This window comes from Pongo abelii, chromosome 2, assembly GCF_028885655.2.
Source record: "Pongo abelii isolate AG06213 chromosome 2, NHGRI_mPonAbe1-v2.0_pri, whole genome shotgun sequence".
Taxonomy (NCBI): Eukaryota; Metazoa; Chordata; class Mammalia; order Primates; family Hominidae; genus Pongo; species Pongo abelii.
The window spans coordinates 95,637,633-95,662,652 of record NC_085928.1 but is presented as its reverse complement, the minus strand read 5'-3'; the positions used below and the strand labels follow the sequence as shown (position 1 = coordinate 95,662,652).

Genomic DNA, 25,020 nt, shown 5'->3' with positions numbered 1-25,020 from the left:
GTGAAATCACTAATGTGTAGCTGGAAAGACATGCACAGTAGCACACCACTATGTGATATTTCTACCATACAGATACACTATACGTAAATAACTTCAAGAGCATAGATAATAGTAAGAAGTAGAAAAATAATTGGGAACTGATGGGTTTTGACTGTTTGGTTTTTTTTTGAGACCAGGTCTCGCTCTGTCACCCAGGCTGGAGTGCAGTGGTACATTCACAGCTTGACTTCTCAGGCTCAAGTGATCCTCCCACCTCAGCTCCCCGAGTAGCTGGAACCACAGGCATGCACCACCACACCCAGAAAAAATTTTTAAATTTTTTTAGAGGTGGGCTCTCCATATGTTGCTCAGGCTGGTCTCGAACTCCTGAGCTCAAGTGATCCTCCCACCTTGGCCTCCCAAAGTGCCAGGATTACAAGTATGAGCCACAGTACCTGGCCAAACTTTGTTTTTAATATAATGTGTTTACTTGTAAGTTAAAATAATTTAACTTTTAATAATGACTGTTTAGCTACTGGATCACAAGATTCTCAAAAATTTAACAATTGGCTCTGGCAAGCTGGTATGAACTGGCTCCAGCATACCACTGAGGCTCTCCCCAATCTGACTGATTCCTCCAGGTGGGCAGGTCTTTATCCTTCTCTGGTCACGTGCTTAGCGCGGTGTCTGCCACTCTGGCAGCCTTCCATAAATATGTGCTAACGAAGGAATGACTTGCATTATCTGTGTGCCATCTGTCCTAGTCTGTAAGCTCCTTGAAAGAAGGACCAGGTTATAGCCATCTTTGAATTCTCAGGACACCCACGGCTTGGCACATAGTAGGTATTCAATAAACTGATGAATGATCGAGTTTACACCCTAGGGAGTGTGTGAAATGCTTTGTCTGGGAGCAGAAATGAACCACAAGTGCCACAAGAAGGATGTTACAAAGGGTGGGACATGATGAAACAAAGAGTGGGCAAGTAATGCATCTCTGGTTGCTATTTCTGTCCCACTCTTCCCTGGGATCAGCTCATGTCACTGCCTGCATTAGTTATCTATTGCTGCCTAACAAATCACCACACTCTTAATGGTTTAAAACAACACATACTTATTCTGTCGCAGCTTCTGTGGGCCAGGAGTCCAGGTGCATCTTAAACTAGGCCTTCTGCTTGGTGCCTCACAAGGCTATGATCAAGGCATTCATTTGGTAGCATTCTCATCTGGAAACTTGACTGGGGAATAATTCACTTTCAAGTTTATTTGTGTTGTGGTGTGACTGAGGTTGTCACACATTCCTGTGGTTGTGTGACTGAGGCCCTCGGATGTCTGCTGGCTGTTGGCTGGAGGCCGCCCCCAGGTCCTGGAGGCTGTGACCCTAGTTCCTTGCCATGGAGACTTCCTCAGCAGGGCTTCTTACTTCATCAGGCCAGCAAGGACAATCTCTCAGGGAGGGCGTAGTCTCTCTTCTAAGATTCACTAGATTCACTAGATTAAGTAATTATGATGCACTAGATTAAGTCAGGCCCACTGAGGATATCTCTCTGTTGAGGAACTCCACATAAACTGATATGGGCCATAAAATCAGTGAAATCCCTTCATGTTTGCTATATTCTATTGGCTAGAAGCAAGTCACAGTTTCCTCCCACACTCCGGGGAAGGGATTATACTGGATGTGAACACCAAGTGGCAGAGATCCCTGGAGGTCACCTGAGGGTCTTCTGGCCACACTGCTTTGTATCTCTGTCCCCACCCTACCACACAGTATATGTAGCTTTAGCTCTTGAGTAGAGTCAGCCAGTGACCCTGGCGTTCCCTCACTTCAGAACATTTTGCCTTCCCCTTGTTGAGTGGTTGATCTCTATAATTTTGTTATTTATCTCATGCTGATGTTGGATGTGTGGGAGGAGCCGAGTGGTTCTCTTAGTGCCAAGATGTCTGGTAAACCCAAGTCCTTTTGTACTTATGGAGCAGGTGCTGAGTGTCCTAAGACATCAAGAGGCCTCAGAGAAAAAGAAGAAATTGCCGACACAAACATCCCAGGCTTAGAAAAATTAAGGTCAGAGTGGTAGGTAGACTCCTTCCCTTGTTTTTACCTGGAGTGCCATGGTGATGAGAGGGGGTTTTGGAATGATGCAATGCAATGGAAAAGTGGGCTCAGTGACTTGAATGGAGCTTTGAAATGCACTCCAATATCAGGAAGGCAGGGGATGCCTATCATCTTATTTCCATGGGGCCACCAGGAAGGCCTCCTGGTATCAGTGAAATTGTCCATACTGTGAGTTCAATTTGTTTGAATTTTTTTAATAGCAAAACCCTCCAACCTTAAGGAAGTCCAAATCTGAAAAGCGGGGTCCTGGTATCACTCACAACTACAAAATTGGGGAGTTTGCCTCTTCATCCGTTTCCACAGCGAATACTTCTTGATCCCAAACTATGTGCCAGGCCCCATGGGAGGTATCAGCAATAGAATAGAAAACAACTGACCTCCTGGGATTCCCAGTCCAGGAGGAAGCCAACAAAGGACTTATGTAACAAAAGTATTACCCAGTGTGAAAAGAGCTTTGAATAAGACAAAGTTAAAAAAGAAGAATCCCAGCACTTTGGGAGGCCGAGGCGGGTGGGTCACCTGAGGTTGGGAGTTCAAGACCAGCCTGACCAACATGGAGAAACTCCGTCTCTATTAAAAATACAAAAAATTAGCTGGGCATGGTGGCGTGTGCCTGTAATCCCAGCTACTCAGGAGGCTGAGGTAGGAGAATCGCTGGAATACAGGAGGCAGAGGTTGGGGTGAGCCGAGATGGCGCCACTACACTCCAGCCTGGGCAACAAGAGCAAACTCCATCTCAAACAAAAAGAAGAAGAAAATAATATAGGGGGTGTTACTTTAGATGGCATAACCTGGGGAAGTCTTTAAGAGAAGAGACATTGAAGTTGAGACCTGAATGATGAGAAGACACCAGCCATTCTAGGAAGAGGAACTCTAGGAGTATGCAAGTCCCAGAGCAGGAGAGCGCTTGGTGTGGTTGGGGCCCCACGAGTGAGGGGAGCAGGACCACATAATGTCAATATATTTGGAACATAGGATGGAGAGCATGTGATGGATTGGAATTGGAAGATGAGAGGAAGGTGAGTATCATGAATGACTCTTAGATTTTCACTTGAGAACTGAGTGGAGCCAGGGACCAAGACCCCGCACATCCCCCCACAATCTTCCTTTGGTGAGAACACTTGGCACACTGGTATAGCATAATTCACTGGTACACAGGCTCACCCCTTCTTCCACGAAAAGCCCCGGTTCACATTATTTGTTGATTCTGTGCTGTAAATACTCTCACCACAGCCAGATTCAAACCGTAATCCCGTTCTCAAGAATGCTGAAGAGGTAGCAATCAGGTCTTGTGAGCCGGCAGCAGTCAGCCCCAGCAAAACAAACCAACACAGGGTCTCAGCACGTCCTCTCTTGGGAACGATTCACCAGGCGGTGGCTTTGAGGTCCCAGAGAGCTCTTTCTCTTCCTTGTCACCTCTCTGCCTCTGTTTCTTCCTATTTTCCTGCAGTCACCTCTGGCGGCAGCCACAATGAAAAACATACCATCTCACTGCTGACTGCTCTCAGGGAGCTGTTGCTTAGGTTTAATGACAATTGTCTAATTACTTCTTAGGAGCCCATTCCAGAAAAAGCTGATAAATAAATTAGTGCAATTGACTGGTCTTTGTAAAACATTTAGCAAAACTCAGCCTGTCATAGAAGCCTTAATCTAGAGAGCACGTCTAGGGGAACCTGTTGTAAATGAAAAGAAGTGGGGAGGAATTGCCTCCCAGGACTAAGCAGAGAGCCTGCACCACCCAACCCTGTTCACATGAATTCCCTCGAACGATGCTCCTTTAGAACCTCGGCCTCAATGTGTTCCATGTTAGACTCATCCACATTTCCCTCAAAACAGTTTCTCTTAGGATTTTCCCATACCCATGGAGGACACTGTCACTAACCTGGGATCTCAAGCTCACAACCTGGGAGGCAAATGTGACCCAGCCCTCTCTCGTCCTCTGCATTCCAATCAGTAGATTTGAGTAGATTCCAAGTTGCGGCATCTCTCACACCTGCTTCTTTATAGTTGTCCTCATCATCATTCTCAGGTCTTGGAGTCTCCAGCATCTGTCACCTGGTCTATCTCCCCATCTAACCATTCTCTGAGACAGAGCAGCCCAGACTCCCTTCCTGGCCTGCAGGGCCGTGGCAGGCATTATCTCTTCTGGCATTATCTCATGCCACTGGCCACTGATGCTCTTGCTCCAGCCGGGAGAGATATCCCCCTCCTTCAAGGTGCTGTGTTCTCTTTTGCTTTTGTATTTTTGGTTTTTCCTGCAAGAAACATGCTTTCCTAGTGGATTAGTTAGGATCAGGTAGGTTATCTGGTGGTAACAAATTAACACCCAAATCTCAGTGACTTAATAAGGATGGTTTGTGTCTCACTCTTGTGAGGTGCAATGTGGGTCGAGTGGTCCTTCTTCAGGTGGCTACTTCTCCAGCCAAGGTTACTGCTGCAAAGGAAGAAAGGATGGAGGAGGCACCTGGAACTTAATGGGATCAGCCCGGGAGTGGCTCCTGTCTCTTTCTATTGGCCAGAACTGGTCACGTGGCCCTATGCTAACTGCAGGGCAGGCTGGGTAATGTAGAGGAGCATGTGGAATGCTGAGTGGGCACTGCTGCTTGGTGCCACATAGTTCTCTTCTTCTGACCCATTCTTTAGGTCTCTGTGAGAACTCACTTCCTCCAGGAAGTCCTCCCAGCCCCCAGCACTGGGTTCAAATTTCCTCCTATGTGCATTCTATGCACACCCTCACCCTGAATGGTCCGGGCAGGCTGCTGGTCCTCTGCTCATCCTGGGGCTCTGTGAAAGCAGGGACTGGGTCTGTCTCCTGCTTGGGGCTGCCTCCCCTCAGTACTCAGCATGGTGCCAGGCATACTGCAGGGCCCAGTAAACCCTCCTTGAGTGGATGGCCATTCCCTACCCAGCCTTCAGAGCTGTCTAGAATCTGGACCAATTCCACTGCTTCTCCCCGCCCCTCTGCACCCAATTGCTCTGGATTTTAGGCATTTTATGTACAGTACGATGGGAAGTTTTTGGACTTTTGGTGGGGCAGCTCTAAATCTGATTGCCAGTTTCAGTGTTTACTTGTTACAGGGCCCTAGGCAGTTTACTTCATTGCATTGTGCCTCAGTTTCCTCATCTGTCAAATAGATTCCATTAGACCTGTTTAATTGTGCAGGTTCAATAAAAATGCTCTTAAAATGCATTATTATAGAACATGGCAAATATCATACTTCACTGATTCTCAAGTGCATTTTCTTTTTTTCACCTTTTAACATACCTGAAATTGGGATTCATCTTACCATAACTATTAAAAGAGCACTGTGTCATTGTTCAGTTAGCAGTTTTTATTTTTTCTCAGTGGGACATAATTGTGTGTCTTATATTCCATGACATATGAATTAATAAGTGATCATTAATTACTATTATTTTGCCTCTGTAAATGACTTCCACCTCCGATAAATGTTAATTGGCAGACACTTCTCCTACCCTTCCAAGCTTTTTGATTGAAATGAATGTGAAAATTCAAGACCAGGATGGTTTCCCCATCACATCTTATAAGGGAATAAGTCTTGTAAGTTTTGCCTATGTCTCCTCATCCAAGAGGCCCCCCTGCTCCTGTCTCATGCACACTTTCTCTCCTTTTGAATTTCTCCCAGTGTGAGCACTAACCAAGGTCTACCTCAGATATTATTAAAAAGTACTTTACTAAAATTAATCTCATCTAATTTTTGAGTGCTGATGATGTGCTGGGCACTATGCTATGCCCTTACTTGTACATCTCATGCAATCTCCACAACTTATGAGAAAAGCATTATTTCTAAGATGAGGAAACTGAGGCACAGAAAGGTTTGGTAAGAGATGAAAAGACACACAGCCAGCAAATGGAGGACCTCAGATTAATTAGGCTCTTTATGATGGGAGATCACACTAAGCAGCCTCTGGTATGTGTTTTGCTTTGTCTTTGGGGTGCTTATAACACAAGGACAACCACACAGCAGGTGCTCAAAATATCTTTGCTAGTGAATGGAAGAGGCCACTTGGTTAGGCACTTGGGTACTGTTAGCAAGGTAAATTCTCAGTTCTCATTCTCCTACTGAATGCCCTATTACATTCCTCTGATCTTTGCCCAGACAGAAAGATTCTATTACTTTATTTACAGCCCCTGCCTTTCCCAAAGCCTTCCTGCTTGAACATTCCCACTGTTATCTTTTGAATAAGTCCCCGCCTACTGCTTGTGTATGATCACATCATATCTCAGCCACTCTTCTCTGTGCAACCCATCCAGCTGTCTCAGAAGCATCTCCATGACAGCAGCTGGTGTTGTTGGAGGTTTTCCCAATAGCACAACAAAGGAAGAGTACACTTTGAGTTTCTGAAAACACTGAAACATACCATTCACTGCCCCCCACCCCAACATGCACCAGTTGCTGCCTCTGAAAATCAGACTGATGCAGCCCCCAGGGCTGCTGAGAAGGTAGATTTTCTTATCTGTGGCTTCTGGACAAGCACATGTGAGTGAGCCATGAGCAGGGACAGGATGCTTACAGAGCTGGGGGAGATGGTGTCAGATTCTTTCCTTGGGTGGCAAGGGGACTGTTTGTGGGGGGTTGGTGCATTTATTAAAATGTGGCCTCCAAAGCCAAGTGTAATGGGGGCTCAGATGAAGCCCACTCCACTGCAAGTGGCTTTGGCTTAGTACAGATGATGTCTTGGGGAAGAAGAAAATAGAGGGGATGAGGATTGAAAAATACCTTTGCCTTGAATGGTGGGAGCAAGTTGGTGAAGGTATCAAAGGTGACAGTCCCATGGCTTTAGGTCACACTGGAGCTGAAGCCCTGGATGACCCATTCCCTGAACATGCTGTGGGATTGAGCCTGTGCCTCCACTGGCCAAATCTCTGGGCCTGAGCAGAGGCAGCACTGTACTCACCTTCTCTTCTGCTAGTCCTTCTTTCCTCACTTGCTTCTTGGTCTTCCCTGGCCATTTCTACAGGCAGTTTCTGTAGGGGAAAGGCAGCTGTGGTAGGTCCTTGGAGCAGTTTGTGGGTTTAGCTCTGGCTGAGGCCTCCTGCTCTAGGTTGAGCCTCATGAATTCATAATTTAGGGTTCAAGAGGGAACGTGCCTCCTACTCTCTAGGTGTTCCTGATTCCCAGAGGTATTCCTGTGGAAGCTGGACAAACTCTGGAAGATACAGAGAGAATTCCTGGAGCTGCTGGGGAATTGGGAGAGAATGGAGGGAATGAGATGGACTCTGGGTTCCTGAAAACTCTGACCTTCTATTTAACTGTCTGTCAATCAATCCACACATGGATGGTTTTTCATCAATCTGTAGTGGAGATGAGTGTTCCCTGCCTTCCCTTCCTTGCTAGATGTTGCCTTTGACTACTCTGATTTGTCTCCTTTACGTTTGATACCATCCCTCTCTCCTATCCAAGGTAGGTTCTGTGGCTACCATTTCAGTTCTCAGAGCTTTTGTCATGTGCAATCTGGTGAAGAGTTAGAGAGATAGCTGCAGAAGATATGGAGAAGGACATAGCTGGAAAGGCTGAATTGAAATCAGATACAAAGGGCTGGAAGTGAGGGTGGAGGTGGGAGAGAGGAAAAAATTCCTTGAGGTCAGGGGTGGAGAAAGTTGGGGAAGTGTGGTCTAGAGAGGCTGCTACTGGGTGTGAGAAAATTAAGGCGAAGAGCAGAGAGGACTTGAGGGATATTAACTGGCTCCTTTATCATGTTTCCTGAGAAACTCAAGTAAAAATTGGGATTCTTTTAAAGTTTTCTTTTAGAGATTGGACTACACTTATTTGAACATGACTGCAGAAACTGGGCCAGGGAGGCTCCTGAATCTGTTAGAGTTATAAAGCATTCATTGCCTCAACCATGCCAGACTGTGCTAGGGACTGAGGGAACAAATAGGATTAAGAGGTAATTTATGTCCTGGAGGAGCTCATGGAATGCAATGATTCTGTCAGGTTGTCATCCTAAGATTGTAATATTTCAGAATTCCATTTTGCTGAAATTCTCAACCCCAACATGTGGACTGAGAAGTACACTTCCAGTACTTGAGTCAGGGGGCAGAATGTCTTGGAGAAGGCAGTCTGTGTCTCCTCCTCTTCCTTCTCTTAGGAAGGGCCTGGTCTCTTGTTAGGTCCTAGGACCAAAATCCAGTTGCCTTTGGAAGGATTCCTATCTGCCAACTCAGAAGATAGCTGTGATCATGCCACTGCATTCCAGCCTGGGTGACAGAGTGAGACCCTGTCTCAAAAAAAAAAAAAAAAAGACTCAAGAGAGTGTGAGTAAATTGTACATGCATAAGCCATCTGATTGGGATATTCCCTCAATTGTCATTTCCACTGAACAACATTTCTTATCAAGGTCTGGGGCTTAGTTAAGCTGACAAGCCATTATCCTTCAACAGAGACTTTGAACCTTGATCCTAGGCAATGAATCTATATAGCTACAAGATATTCTGCCCCCCGACTCAAGTGCTGGAAGTATACTTCTCAGTCCACATGTTGGGGTTGAGAATTTCAGTAAAATGGAATTCTGAAATATTACAATCTTAGAATGACTCCAAAGATACATTTTCCCGGAACAAAAAGCTCGGTGTGGTAGACCCATCACACTGGCTCCATTTCTGATCTTTGCCCAGCTTTCTTCTCACTCTTGGCCCCCCTCTCTAGACAAACTTGGGCACTAGAGCAATGCTTGAAATGAGTTGCAGAGTCCAACTGTGGCCTAAATCTCCAAAGAGAGCTATGTAGATTCATTGACTAGGATCAATGTTCAAAGTCTCTGTTGAAGGGTAATGGCTTGTTAGCTTAACTAAGCCCCAGACTTTGATAAGAAATGTTGTTCAGTGGAAATATCAATTGAGGGAATATCCCAATCAGAAGGCTTATACTTATAAAATTTACTCACACTCTCTTGAGTCTTTTTTTTTTTTTTTTTTTTTTTTGAGACAGGGTCTCACTCTGTCACCCAGGCTGGAATGCAGTGGCATGATCACAGCTCACTGAAGCCTCAGCCTCCTGGGCTCAGGTGATCCCTCCACCTCATGCTCCTGAGTAGCTAGGACTACCGGCACCCACCACCATGACTGGCTAATTTTTGTATTTCTTGTAAGGACAGATGAGGCAGGCAAATAAGGTCTAGAGGCAGAGAACATAAGGCTGATTCACACTTCAGCTATAACAGGAAATATCCTCTCTATAGGGCATACACCAAGTAAATAACTTTGTAACTTTACTTCATCCTCTTCATTTACGTAGGATGTACCCCAAGTAGAGGGCATTTAAACTCACAAAAACTCTGTAACATGCCTTTTGAGCCCCTATGCTCAGGCCTGCTCCCACACTGTGGAGTGTACTGTCATTTTCAATAAATCCCTTCATTCCTTCCTTTTATTGGCATCTTCTTAGGAGTCTGAAGATGAGGCTTTAATTGCTTTCAGTGTTTAAGATTTAGCAGGACATGGTGTCTTTTGTAGACCCAGGAGTCAAAGCCCTGTAACTCAATGTCATAAGGACTTTAAAAACACATACAGGAAGATACATGGATATAATAACCTCAATTAACATTTTTTTCTCTCAGTTTGTTTTTTCCTAAGCAAACCAAAACTTAATAATGATATGACAACTTGATCATATAAAATTTTTTTTTTTTTAAAACAAATCCTCTTATTGTGACTCACACTGACCATTTATGACATGCTTGGACTTTGTGGTTTGTCCCGAACATCCCTTCTTCTTAAACAGTCATTTTATTTTAGGACTAAATTTACCATACAAGATTCTTTATCATTTAAAATTATTTCTCTTTAAGCTTTCTAACCACAACAAGTCTCTTTATTTTTATAACTTTCTTTACATCTTTTTTATTTCCTGGTTCTTTTTACTTTGTTTTATACATGACCTTTAAATAAGGTTTGAATTAGACAAAAATTTTTCACCTTTTTTGAAAGTACACACTTTTTTTTAAAAGAATGTTTTTCTATGATTATAGTTTTATTGGAAAATATCTAAATAATGAAATGAAATATCTATTATTTAATTTAACTTTAGATTCTAAATTATGATGAATTTATCTACAAGTATTTATCCTATGACATTTACCTAATTATTTTGTTTTAATTGTTTACTAGATTATTTATGAAAACTGCTATAGTCATCATTTAAAGTTATGAAACTGCCATTGCAAAATTTTAACTGAGACAGTGAAAAAGATTTGACCTAACTGACTCCGTCTTGCTTTTAACCTCCAAGCTGTCCGTGTTCATTCCTAGGCATAGGCCAAACTAACTTTGGGATGGACTTAGTTTATAGTTTAGCTTTGAAACAAAGATGATAACTGTCCTTTCCCAAAACAAACCTCCTTACCACCTGTGGACTATACTGCCTAAAGCCACAGGATTAGAAGTTATGGTAATCTTACTAAATTCAAGATGCAGCTATTTTCATTAAACCAATATCAATGTCTTATTTATTAAAAATTACACAAGCGAAGATCATCCTTTTTTGGGCTGGGTTTATAGTTTTGTAACCCCTATACCAAATTTTGACACCTTATAGTATTTGGCAGGGATAAGTATGGAATTGCTTGATTAATAAATGCAAACAAAAATTTATGCTGGAAATTCTTAAGACATTTCTAATATTACTTTACCAATAATTTTAAAGCTGGATTAGTTATTAAATATTTTACTTAAGTTACATAAACTTGAAAAAGCATTTGACTAGTCTTTTCTTTTTTAGTACCTGATTTAAACACTTTTATTTTTTTAAGCCAATTAATTAGAGCTCTTTTATATATTTTTAGTAGTGAAACATTGTGTACACAACACATAAATACATAGACATATTAGGCATGCTGATAGAAGTACATCTTATAGATTCATAAAAACTTTTTTTCCTTAGACTTTCAGATTGTTGATAACCTGTTTCACAAGCCTAAGCAGTTGCCAGCTAATTTGCATATCAAAGGAAACAACTCAGGTGAAAATCAAATAGCAAAATTTACATTATAAGGTGCAGAGAGAAGAAGTTTGGTGTGTTAGAGGAAGATTAAAACAGATTTAATTGCCAATTAAACATAAAATTGTAGAAACGATAAAGGCCTTTTAAATACACACACACACGCACACACACACACACACACACACACACACACACACACACACACACAGAAGATTCTATAGCTTTTACTTTAGAACTTTTAGCCATGAGATAAATACAAATCCACTGGCTTGCAAAAAGAACTTGTTGGATCTAAACAGTGGTTGTTTATCTTAATAGAAAAATAGCAGCAGGTTTAGAGTGGGCAGAGTGTAAAAAATAGATTAAAAAAGGACTCAGGAACTCTATAGTTTGCAGATCGACCTTAGGGCTCTTTTTCCTTAAGGTAAATATGCACAAAGGCCATATTATTTCCATATTATATAAGCTCTGGCAAGTAGAGGCACCATAAAACCTATGGAGTGCTTGAAAGGGAGTCATTCTCCTTGTTTTCTCTTCATTCTTAGATCATTTGTTTCCTACCTTTTTTTTTTTTCCTTAAAAGGAGGAACTGAGCTGTGGCCTAGGGTTTTTGTGTGACGGATCCATGTGTGCTCCTGGTGGGCAGGACTCTACAGTGTGTCACCACTGAGTGGTTTCCACCCTCTTAAGTGTCTTGTTTCTCTCTCCAGAGGTCTATGACCTCAGTCAGAGAGGACTCAAAACGCTGGGTGATCAGCTCTTATATGTGTTTCCTGGACAAGCCATTTTAAAAATTGATTTTTGTTGGGGATTTTCCTGCAGGACAGCTGCACATTGTAGGGGGTCAATCCCCCAGGCACTCCCAGGAGGCCTTCAGTCACCTAGGGCACTTTTCGGCTTGGGGGAGCAAATGCCCTTTCTCTTAAGAGCTGAGAAAACTCAGTCACTCATTAATGTATGAAACAACAGTTCAGTTCCTCATGCAAATGTGCACAGACAAACCGAATTAAGATTAATTTGGGAGAAAAAGCAATAGAGAAGACTCTTTAGAATGCATCTCCGAACTAGAATTAGGATCCTAAAACAACAACTTCCTACAAGAGAAAAATAAAAAAACCAGCCAAGATCACTTCCTGTAAACTGTACTCAGCCACCCCGTTACTTTGTAGCTCTCGTGTGCTGTGTGCTGTTATACATGCCAAGGTCAAATCCTCTCACAGTGCAAAGTCATCTCTGGAACCCCAAAGCCAAAAAAGTAAGGTCATGCAATACAGGAAAACAGCTTTAGACCTAAAAGAAATATGCCTTTGAATCTTGAAACTCCCCAAAGAGAACAGAACACCCCAAAAGGGGGTGAGTGGTGCCTTTGTTTTGAATTCTTTAAAAGGGGTTCAAGTCATTAGACTCCTTCTCTAAATTTTTTGGTACTGCAGATGGCAAAAGGGGAAAGGAGATATAGGGTGGAAGGAAAGTAAATGAAAGACTTTTTTTTTTTTAAGGCAGGAAGCAAACACAGAGCCCAAACACATGGCTTTTTTTTTTTTCTTTTGCAGCTGTGAGGAATTTTAGCCAAATTAGAGAGGCCCTGTTTCCCATAATTTGGAATTCTCATTTGGATTTGACCAACTCAGGTAGAGTTGGTCAAATCTGATGGGAGAAAGACCAGAACAAACAACAAAAAACCCCCAACAATATGATCACTGAGTGCTCTAATGGCAAGGAGAAATTAAGTCCAGCTGGTTGTTAATCTCAACTTTAGCCAAGACAAACTCCAATTCAGTTACTAAGACCCAGGGATGGATCTTAGGCTGAAGACTTCTGTCTACCATCCTAGAAGCAAGAAAAAAAAAAAACTATAGTCTTCCCTGTCAGAAGTGAGCTCAAACACCATAAAGGAGTTACCTGCCTTCCACCATCATGGAAGCAGAAAAAACTTGCCTTCCTTGTGTTGGAGGCAAGTAAAACTCCAAAAAAAGAGGAGTTGTACAGCAAAATAAACTTTAGATCTCGACCAAATTTTGAGATATCAGGGATTCCCTGAAGGGGGTGCTCTCAGACCTCAGCAAATTGTCCTGTTGGTTTCAGCCATAAAGTTAGCTCATGCTGGTACCAAGCACCACAGGAAATTTGTCAAAGGTCAGGAGCATCTCCACTCAGAATGCCCCCGTGGTTACCAAATGTGAACCCCCAAAATTTGAGACAGGTCTCAGTTAACTTAGGTTTATTTTGCCAAGGTTGAGGATGAGTGCCCATGACACAGCCTTAGGAAGTCCTGAGGACATGTGCCCAAGGTGGTCGGGGCACAGCTTGGTTTTATACACTTTAGGGAAACATGAGACATCAATCAATATATATAAGAAATACATTGGTTCTGTCCAGAAAGGGGAGGACACCTTGAAGCGAGGAGGGGGCTTCCAAGTCACAGGTAGGTGAGAGAAAAATGGTTGCATTCTTTTGAGTTTCTGATAAGCCTTTTCAAGGGAGGAGATCAGAATATGTATCTATCTCAGTGAGCAGAAGGATGACTTTAAATAGAATGGCAGGCAAGTTTGCCCTGAGCAGTTCCCAGCTTGACTTTTCCCTTTAGCTTAGTAATTTTGAGGCCCCAAGATTTTCCTTTTACACCTACCTGTGCCCACACTCACAAAACACCAAAAACAAATGTTTGCGAAGATGCTTTTCATAGAGCTGGACGGTTTTAAGGTTATAGAGAATGATTGCCAAATACATTTCTGTCCTAGTTTCCTTATGCCAAGCCTGTGTTTTATTGCTGGGTGTACTTTCTTCACACACAGTCCACCTTTATCAGGAGTAGGGGTTATCCAGGTTTTCACAAGGGCTTAGCTTTCTGCCCTGGGTGCCAGTGCACACCTTTATTTATGGAGCTGAAGCAGAACTAGGCAGGAGGGAATCAGAGATGTTTGGACAGGAGGAGGGTTTCATTGTGGCTGTTTTTTAAAAGGTTGAATGCTTCCTGAGGGATGGGAGGCTTCAAAGGCCTGGTGTTCTAGCTAAAAGCAGTGGGGGAAACTCCGTTTCTGTGGCCTGCAGAGGAAATGCCAATGCACTCAGTTGCTCCTGTCATCTCTCTCCCTCCCTCTGCCCCTCACCATTGCAGGGACCCCCACACTGGGTCCAAGGTCCCTGATGCACTCATTTTATTGTATATTTTGGGGTCTGATCGCCACTGATTTCTCCTTTCCAGCTAGGAAAATCCTAGATGGTGTCTTCTTCCAATAGAAGGCTGTTTCATCTACATTGAAAATCTGTTGTTTGGTTTAGCCACCTTTGTCAGAGGCATGTGAACCAGAGAAACTCCATCTTAAACAGGAGCTGGGAAAAATGAGGCTGAAACCTACTGGGCCTCATTCCCAGATGGTTAAGGCATTCTAAGTCACAGGATGAGATAGGAGGTCAGCACAAAATACAGGTCATAAAGACCTTGCTGATAAAACAGTTTGCAGGAAAGAAGCTGACCAAAGCCAAAATGGCCACGAGAGTGACCTCTGGTCAACCTCACTGCTACACTTCCACCAGCGCCATGACAGTTTACAAATGCCATGGCAACGACAGGAAATTAACCTATATGGTCTAAAAAGGGGGGAATGAATAATCCACCCTTTGTTTAGCATATCATCAAGAAATAACCATAAAAATGGGCAGCCAGCAACTCTCGGGGCTGCTCTGTCTATGGAGTAGCCATTCTTTTATTCCTTTAGTTTCTTAATAAACTTGCTTTCACTTTGCACTGCAGACTCGCCCTGAATTCTTTCTTGTGTGAGATCTAAGAACCCTTTCTTGGGGTCTGGATTGGGACCCCTTTCCTATAACATATTTCTTTGTTCTGTAACACCTTCTTCAATGATCTCAGCTGGATCTTCTAGAACTTGCAGCTTCTTCATCAGCACTTGCTGCTTCACTGTGTATTTTTATGTTATGGAGACAGCTTCTCTCTTTAAGCCTCATGAATCAAACTTTGCTATATTCCAACTTTTCTTCTGCAGTTTTCTCACTTGTCTCAGCCTTCATAGAACTGAAGAGAGTTAGGGCCTTGCTTTGGATTAGGCTTTGGCTTAGGGAATGTTTTGCATCCTGATCTTCTATCCAGATCCCTCAAACTTTCTCCTTATCCGCAATAAAGCTGTTTTGCTATCTTATCATTTGTGTTCACTGGAGTAGCACTTTCAATTTCCTTCAAGAACTTTTACTTTGCATCTACCACTTGACTACTACTTGGCCCAAGAGGCCTAGCTTTTGGCCTGTCTTGGCTTTTGATATGCCTTTCTCACTAAGTTTAATCATTTCTAGCTTTTGGTAAAAGGTGAGAGATGTGCAACTCTTTCTTTCACTTTAACACTGACAGTCCATGGTAGGGTTATGAATTGGCCTCATGTCAATATTGTTGTGTTTCAGGGAATAGGGAGGCCTGAGGAGAGGGAGAGAGATGGGTGAATGACTGGTTGGTGACACAGTCAGGACACACACATTTATTAAGTTTGCCGTCTTATATATCCTCAGTTTATGGTGCCCCAAAACAATTACAATAGTAACGTCAAAGATTGCGGATCACAGATCACCATAACAAGAATGTTAAATATTGAGAGAATTACCAGAATGAGACACAGAGACGCAAAGTGAATACTTGCATTGGGAAAATGGCGCTGACAGACTTCCTTGCCACAAAATCTTGAATTTGTAAAAAACACAATATCTGTGAAATGCAATAAAAGCAAAGTGCAATAAAATGAGGTATGCCTGTATGGCTCAGCAATAAAAAGAAATAAACTGTGGCTACGTGCAACAACTTGGATGGACTTCAAAAATATTATGCTGACAGAAAAAAAAATTCTCAAAAGGTTATGCATACTTATATTTATGTAACACTCTACAAATGATAATAATATAGGAATGGAGTGCTTGGTGGGTTAGGAGTTGGGGAGGCTGTGACTATAAAGGGAGAGGAGGAGGCAGTTTCTTTGTGGTGATGGAGCCCTTCTGTATCCTGATTGTCGTGGTGATTGCACAAATCTGTACATGTGATAACATTTCATAATTCTATACACAGAAAGCTGTGTCAAAACTGATGGAACCCAAGTAAGAGTTCAGTAAATAGTCTACCATTGTGATTTTTTGTTTTTTTTGAGACATGGTCTCACTCTGTTGCCCAGGCTGGAGTATAGTGGTGTGAACATGGCTCACTGCAGCCTCAATCTCCCAGGTTCAAATGATCCTCCCACCTCAGCCTCCTGAGTGGCTGGGACTACAGGCACACATCACCATGCCTGACTAATTTTTTATTTTTTTTGTAGAGACAGGTTCTCACTATGTTGCCCAGGCTAGTCTCAAACTCCTGGATGCAAATGATCCTCCTGCCTAGGCCTCCCAAAGTGCTGGGATTACAGGCCTGAGCCACCATGATTGGCCCACCGTTGTGAATTTTTTGATAATGTTCTGTGGTTATGTTAAGTTTCATTATTAGAAAAAGCTGTGTGAAGGGTATATGAGAACTCTTTGTACTGTTTTTATAATTTCTTGTGGGTATTAAAACTTTTTTTCAAAATAAACAGCAAAAAACCAAACAAATAAAACTCCAAAACAAAACAAAACATGCCTCCTGCCCGCCCAGTCTTCTCACTCCGCAGCTTGAGCTCTGCCTCCTTTGCATGATGCTGCTTGTGTCATGCTGCATTGTTTGCCATCATAAAACCAGAACTAAAAAGGAGAAGAAACCAACATTTTGGCAAAAACAGTGTTTCTCAAAGGGTGTCTGTTAAACACTGATTCAGTAGGATTTGTTAGGGAGGAATAAATATTCTGTGTCCGAGCACCCTCAGGAAATCCTGGGTTAAACAGTTTTCTTTACTGAAAGACTTAGGATATGAATGTATGCTGTGGATCTCTAAGGGGAGGCTAAAGAATATGGCAGCTCCTTAGGTTTTTGTCCATAGACTCTTTTGTTTTCTCCTCTGAGTATCCCAAGAGACTAGAGATCCATGTGCTTGGGAAACACTGAGCTAACACATTCATCGGAGAAGAGAAAAGCAAGGAGCTATGGATCAGTTTCACTCTGGAGTTGGGTGTTGAGCTTCAGGCCCTGGCTCTGCCTAGCCTTTTGCAATGTACTTAGTGTAATAACTTACAGCAGACAACTGGAAAGAAAGAGGTCAATATTCATGGTGCAAAAGGTTTGATTTTCATTTTTTAAATTCTCCACTTTGAGCAGTGACTTTGGAGACAGTTCTTCTTCCTCCTCTGCTCTATCTTTAGGTTTGGAGGCCCTGTTCCTCATCTGACAGTGGGCCTGGATGGATGGAGAATAATTGACAATCCACACTGGGAGGTAAGCAGGAGATGATGGGCCTTTGGGGACACAGGTGGAGGGTCATGAAGAAGCAGGTGCAGTAGGAACATTCTCTGATGACTACAGGGTTGGCCAGCCATGCAGTGAACTCTAAGTTTCTAAGACATTCGCTCATGAGGAGTGAAACCTGGGGTTGGAGGAGACGATCTGAGTAGACTGAAGAAGTCACCCCAAATATTATCATTATGTGGGCTTTTTATGGTTATAACATTTCTAGTGCATTAGTTACCTATTTTTGCATAACAAATTACCTCCAAACTTAGTGGTTTAAAACAGCAATACATTTTGTTATCTCACAGTTTCTCTTGGTCAGGAATTTGGGAGGGATTTAGTTGAGTTGTTCTGAGTTCTGGTCTCTCATGAGGCTGCTGTCTTCTGGAGATTTGTTTGGGGCTGGAGGATCTGATTCCAAGATGTTGCACCCACATGGATTGCACATTCATGTTGGCTGTTAGCAAAAAATCCCTCAGTTCCTCACCATGTGGACCTCAGATAAATCTGCTTGAGTGTTCTCACAACATGGCAGCTGGCTTCTTCCAGAGCAAGTGATCCAAGACAGAAAGAGCAAAGTGGAAGCTGCCATGTCTTTTGTGATGTAATCTTAGAAGTCACACTTTATCATTTCTGCAATATCCTAATGGTTACATAGATTAGCCCTATTCATCCCTATTGAATGTGGGATGGGGGCTATATATATAATGGCATAAATTTCAGAATGAAATAATCATTGGGAGCCATCTTGAAAGTCTACTACTACGAGTAACCTATAAGAGAAAGAAATTATTGAATGAACATCTTTAAGTGGGGTGATATGCATTCTTAAATGGTTAAAAGCATGACAATTTTTTAAAGACTATACTACCCTTTTTTTTCCATAAGAAGGAGCAAAATGCTAGGGTCTCAATTTGCCCGTTCTTTCAACAAATATTTGTTGAGCACCTATGTTGTGCCACCAGTTTGCTTAGGATCTTTGCACTGGGAGCCCTGCTAGAGAAACATATTGCAGGTGCACAGTCAGAAACCAGATAGACAAGACCAGGAAGAAGTACTGCCTTGATTCATAACCAGACCTGAATATTTGTTATTCATCCTAATAATAAGTAGGAGCCTCAAGTAATTGCACTGGCCTGAACAGCACTTCTACCCTTTGTTTGTTGGTTGGATAATGACTTCATTTCATGTGCTCTAGTAAACCGATTGACTGTCCTCTCCCACCTCTTTCTCTGGTCATAATTCTTTCTGTGCCCATTTCATTCAGAGACGTGTGCCCTCCAAACCACACTCCCCACATTTATCAAAGCTAAATAGCTTCCTGATGCCTTCCCCCATATTTCTAAAAGCAAGCTCCTCTTACCTTACACAGAAAGACTAAGTTGAACAGGAAACTTAATTAATACACAATTTATCTTTTCCTTCAGGTTATTTATTTCTCAGTCAAAACTCTTGGTTGCCTGCAAGAAACGGGTGCTGGCCCTGTTAAGCATACGGGAATTTATTGGAAGGACACGAGAGTTCTCAGCATTGATAGGTGGTTTGAAAACCAAGCTTAGGAAAGAGGTGAGAACCAAGGGCTTTTTCTGGTGCCAGGCACCAGTGTGCCACTGTGGCCACTGTGATAAGTCACCTTCAATTGATCCTCTTGTCCTTGCTTCATGCCTATAATATTCAAAGTTTTGGGAAATAACATCCAATTGGCTTGGCCAAGGCTCTGGGTTTCATGGGTGGGAAGTAGCAAGACCTGACTCATTTTGTTGTCAACAACAACAAGAAAAGGAGGGAAGGAAGAAAGGAAGGAAGGAAGAGAAAGAGAAAGAAAAAGGGCAAATGTTTTTACACATTTACTAAATGGCTCTTGTTGATTTGTTTCCAAGCCATTCAAACTGAACCTTTCCGTTACCCAAGGAAGAGTCAATTACTTCATACTCTTCAGGATCCACCCAAGGCTTGTATTTTCCATAAACAAGCCCCCCAAATTGGCAAACACTCACAAGAAGTGCTTTAATTGGATATTCTGTTAATTTACCAATAATCATCTTTGAATGCCATTTATTACAGAAAATTAGATGAATTTAGCACGAACAGAAAAATATTGATTGCCGCCCTCTGAATTTTTAATATGAGTGTTTGATTTATAAATTAATCCTTCATTTTGTTAATTAGAGCAAAGAGGCAGTCTCCAAACCTGGGCTATGGTGCTGAGCATTATTGTAACTTTCATCAGTAATTTTAGTCAAGAATGATTTATTAAAATGAATTTCTTCTCTGGTTCAGGTTTTGTGTCTTGCCGTAGCAAGCAGCCGCATGCTTGCGAGGTTTGTGGTTATGTTTTTATAACTCTTTCTTCAGTCCTACATTCTCAACTTACCTGCCCATTTTGGTTGGCTTTATTCCAAGCATTTTTCCAGAGGATTAACCTGGTTGACCTCTACTTTGCCCCAGGATCCTCTAACATCTTTCAGAAGAGTGTTGGGTTTTAAATGACTCAAAGGGCCTCTGATTGTCCAAATGTCTATCTCCAAAACCTAGACCCCGCTTGGTAAGTAGCAGAAGTGCAGGTAATTACTGGATTGACATGCACTCACCTGCACACCTTTTAAACTTCACAGGAACTAGACCCAGTCCACAGCCCAAGCACGTTAATTGGATTGGGCTGCACTATGCTTCTTGCCAGTGATCATTTTAGGTGTTACCATGTGCCACCATTCTGGGCAGTAAGACATCAGGAGAAGATGCTAAGGTAGGGGGCAAGAGGAGACACTTCTGTAAAAAATTTAACTTGCTGAGAAAAAGAAACTGAAGGAAGAAATAGTCCCTTTATCTACCCCATACACACATTTTTTTTGGTAGAAAAATGGTTGTCAATGATTGAAAGAGTGAGAAAGTGAACAGACTGTTTCTTAGTTTGTATGGGTTTCTATAACAAAGTACCATAACTGGGGAGCTTATGAGCAACAGAGAATTATTTCTCACAGTTCTGGAGGCTGGAAAAGTCCAAGATCAAGAGGCCAGCAGATTCAGCGTCTGGTGAGAGACCATATTCTGGTTCATAGATGGCACCTTCTTGCTGTGTCCTCATACGGTGGAAGAGATAAGAGGTCTTTCTTGGGCCTCTTTTGTAAGGGCTCTAATCCCATTCTTGAGGGCTCTGCCCTAATGACCTAATTATTTCCCAAAGCACCCCCATCCCATTCCCCCAGCCTTGGGGGTTAGAATTTCAACATATGAATTTTGGAAAAACACAAACATTCAGACCATAGCAAATGCTTTCAGTTTTTCAAGGATCTTCCACCATGAGTATCCTGCTTCATTTTTAAAATCACCCTGAGAAATGGAGAAAATATAGTCTGGTTGATTCACGCACAGGTCCCGGAGTTAAACAGAATCCTGTCTTTGCCATTAGCTAGCTGCGGTGATGTGAAACAAGTTAATTTACCTCTCTGATCCTCTGTTTCTTTATCAATAAAATAGGAACAATAAGATTCCCTATTTCACGGAGCTTACTTTGTGTTTGCCCTGTGAAGAGGGCAGGATCAACCTCCCCCAACCCCGAATTGGTTCAAATATTGAAACTGATGATGTCACAAGTGCACCAAAAGGGGAGGAAAATATTTTTTACTCAGTTCATGAATCTTTTTGGGAGGGTTTGGGAGGCACCCAAGTTGGTCTGAAAATGGCTCAAAGTGGCAGTGCCCTTGGTTTTTATTGTGGTTAGAAGATGGAGCTGGTGTTTGACTTCCCACAATCACACAGGGGTTTGCACAGCTTGACTTTTCCCACTGGTGCCAAGGGAGGGAGTATTTGGGCTTTCTTATCAGCTTGCCCAGACTTGGGGCAAAGGGAATGGGAATGGTGGAAGCTTGAAAACTGTCAGCAGTCAAACATAAAAAATGACATCTATTATAGAGTTGTTATGAGAAAATATCTGCCTAAAGCACTTAGCTCAGTGTAGGGTTATAGTAAGTGGTTAATAAACAAATTATGAATGTCGTGATTGATTTAATCATTTTCAGAAGCTTTTGCATCTATGACCTCATTTCCTCTGTATATTAATCCAAGAAATTGAGAGATCTGATCAGAAGTAGATGTGGTACAATTAAAGCACCCAATGAATGGTTGCATCACTATCACCATTCCCATCATCACCGTCATCATCAACTTTGTCATTATCACCATCACAATCATCACCACCACCACCACCATCATCACCAGCTTCATCATCAGCATCATCATAAGAATCGCATCATCATAAGAATCACATCATCACCACCATTACTTTTGCCACAATCATCATGAGCATCACCAACACCATGATTGCTATTACTACCACCAGTGTTCCATTGTTGTTACCATCATGATCATCATTATCACCATTGCCTTCATCACAATCTCCACCACCAGCATCATCACAAATATAAGATTTCTTTTAGATTATCCACTTTTTTGTGTAAAAAGTAAAGTAGAGGTTCCTCTTCAAAGAGACTTTCTTCCCTGTCTAATTAGGAATAAATAGTAACTTCTCTTAGAAGCAAAATTTATTCAAAGACCTGTGCTAACATTCTTAGATATCTGCTAGCCATAATAAAGAAATCAATGTGCTTTGTGTTCTTAGCTCCCACAATTTAGCCTAAATATTTGCCCTGGCATGCTTATACTGGTCCAAGCAAGCATTAGGTCATAGCCTGTTCCTCTTCCTTATTTGGAGGGTTTTTACCTTTCTCAGCATTCCATAAGTTACTTCCTCCTTCCTTTGTTCTCCTCTGCCTTTGCCTCTTTAGAAAGTTCTAAGTTGCTAGCCAATCAGGACAGATACAGAATGTGAGGTTCCATTCCAGCCAATGGAAACCGGACACAGCAGTAGGGTGGACACGTCAGGTTATAAATATCCATTTATATTTTTATATATATGCTGGCCCACCAGCATCCATTCCTGCAGCAATTAGCTAAGACTGGAGGGTGGGCCATGTTCCCTTCAGGCCACCTTGCCCATTCATCATGGACTGAAAGAAAACTACCTTTGAAAGGGGTTGGGGGAGTTTCCCTGGAGGTGTTCAGGCAAGAAGGAAATGACCGTTAGAGGAAAAGATGGGCCTCTCTACTGTTGTTAATGGCTAAATAAATACACTGAAGTTGGCTCACAGCTGCAGTAACCACACCACCTGAGGAACCTGTTGGCCACAATGGAGGCTCTGTCATATGTGTAATGCCTAGACACCCACATAGATAAGTCCCAAAAAGGTGTTGCAATGAAAAAGAACACAGCCAACACCATCAAAAGTGCTTTCACAAATAACTCAGCTCCTTTATTTGTATGATTTTGAGCACTTTGATGATGACCCTCTTCACTGATATTCTTGAAATCCTGTTTTATAAACCTGTGCAGTTCACTCTCTCGTGACCCGGTTCTCTATATCTACCTCTCTCCACACACACAAAACCAAAGCCTCCTTCAGCCTCCTCCCTGACTGCCTCCTGTTATCTTGCCTCCCTTTTCCTCTTCATTCTCCCATCATGAAAGCCAGAGAACCCATCTTGCTGGGCCAGGCCCTTCTCGGAGGGTGGAGTCGGGAAATGGGTTTCGATGGTTAATTTTATGTGTTAAGTTGGATGGGTCACAGCGCCCAGATAATTGTTCAAACATTATTCTGGATGTTTCTGTGATGGTGTCTTTTTGGATTAGATTTACATTTAAATCGGTGGACCTTAAGTAAAGCGGATTACCCTCCCTAATGTGGATGGGCCTCATTTAGTCATTTGAAGGCTTTATGGAACAAAGACTGATTTCCCCTGCCCAAAAAGGATTCTGCCAGCAGACTGCCTTGGGGCTCACTGCAACTCTTCCCTGGACCTCCAGTCTGTGGCCTACCCTGGAGATTTGAGGCTTACCAGGCCTCCATAATAACGTAAGTGAGTTTCTGAAATTAAATCTCTCCCTCTATACACACATCCTGCTGCTTCTGCTTTTCTGGAGAGCCCTGACTAATTCATGGCACAAGCCTGAATTCTCTTTTGTGGGCAGGGAACGAGGAAAGTCTGGTAATACATCTACAGTTAATTTTAATGACATCACAGGTAGAAAGATTCTGGAAACTGACTTTTTTCCTCCCCTCTGCAGGTGCAGATCATATTTTCTGCTTAGAGCAGATTCTTTCCTGGGCAGACATTGAGCACACAGCCAGCTGCAGTGGGCACCAGAGACATTGTGTCCTTTCTACTCTTCATGTCCTGATCCCAGTGATAACCTCTGAGGCCCCAGTCAGTGGTTCTTTTTTTTTTTTTTTTGAGATGCAGTTTCGCTCTTTTTCCCAGGCTGGAGTGCAGTGGCGTGATCTTGGCTCACTGCAACCTCCACCCACCAGGTTTAAGTGATTCTCCTGCCTCAGCCTCCCGAGTACCTGGGATTATAGGCGTCTGCCAGCATGTGCAGCTAATTTTTGTATTTTTGGTAGAGACGGGGTTTTGCCATGTTGGCCAGGCTGGTCTCGAACTCCTGGCCTCAGGTGATCCACCTGCCTCGGCCTCCCAAAGTGCTAGGATTACAGGCATGAGCCGCCATGCTTGGCCCAGTAAGTGGTTTTTAATGAGGGTGATTTTGCCCCCTTTGGGTACATTTGGAATGTCTGGAGACATTTTTGATGATCATACCTGGGAGGTGGATAGTGTTACCAGCATCTAGTGAGCAGAGGCCAGGGACACTGCTATATATGCTAGTACAGGTACAAGCCCACTCCCTAATGAAGTATTATCTAGCTCAAAATGTCAGAGGCACTTGAACCAGAGTGACTCCATCTTGAATAGGGACTCAGTAAAATGAGGCTGAGACCTGCTGGGCTGTATTCTCAGGAGGTTATACATTCGTAGTCACAGGATGATAGGCGGTCACAAGATACAGGTCACAAAGATTCCACTGTTAAAACAGGATGCAACAAAGAAGTCTGCCAAAATTTGCCAAAACCAAGATGGCAGCAAAAGTGACCTCTAGTCATTCTCACTGCTCATTATATGCTAATTATAATGCATTAACATGCTAAAAGACACTCCGACCAGCACCATGACAATTTACAAATGCCATGGCAACATCCAGAAGTTACCCTATATGGCCCAAAAGGAAGAGGAACCCTTCATTCTGGGAAATCCCTGCCCCTTTCCTGGAAAACTGATGAATAATCCACTACTTGTTTAGCATATAATCAAGAAATAGCCATAAAATTAGCCAACCAGGAGCCCTCGGGGCTGCTCTGTCGATGGAGTAGTCATTCTTTTATTCTTTTGCTTTCTTAATAAACTTTCTTTCACTCTACTCTGTGGACTTGCCCCAAATTCTTTCTTGTGTGAGATCCAAAACCCCTCTCTTGGGGTCTGGATCAGGTCCCCTTTCTGGTAACAAAAACGTCAATAATGCCAAGGTTGAGAAACCCTAATTAAGGTAATTAACTAATACATAAAAAGACATTCCTTTCAATCCTACCTTCCAAAAAAGGCACACACACTCTCTCTTTCCTTCTCTTTCTCTTTCTAAGATCACTTTGTAAGCTGAGAGAATTATGACAGAGACTGGAGCGACAGCATTTTATTTCACTGTATCTCTGTTCTTTAACACCTCAGTGCTCCCA

The 25,020-nt window shown here is 42.5% G+C and overlaps 1 protein-coding gene across 1 annotated transcript in view; it reads right to left on the bottom strand.

Moving 5' to 3' along the window:
* Positions 1 to 6,008: 6,008 nt before the first annotated feature.
* Positions 6,009 to 25,020, bottom strand: part of CFAP20DC (CFAP20 domain containing) — a 355,007-nt gene continuing 335,995 nt past the window's right edge. The window contains exons 18-19 of the mRNA XM_054550630.2: positions 7,007 to 7,076; positions 6,009 to 6,391 (exon numbers count right to left, since the gene is read on the bottom strand). Of these exons, the coding sequence (XP_054406605.1) occupies positions 7,033 to 7,076 (44 nt within the window). The 3' untranslated portion in view covers positions 6,009 to 6,391; positions 7,007 to 7,032. The remainder of the gene's footprint in view (positions 6,392 to 7,006; positions 7,077 to 25,020) is intronic.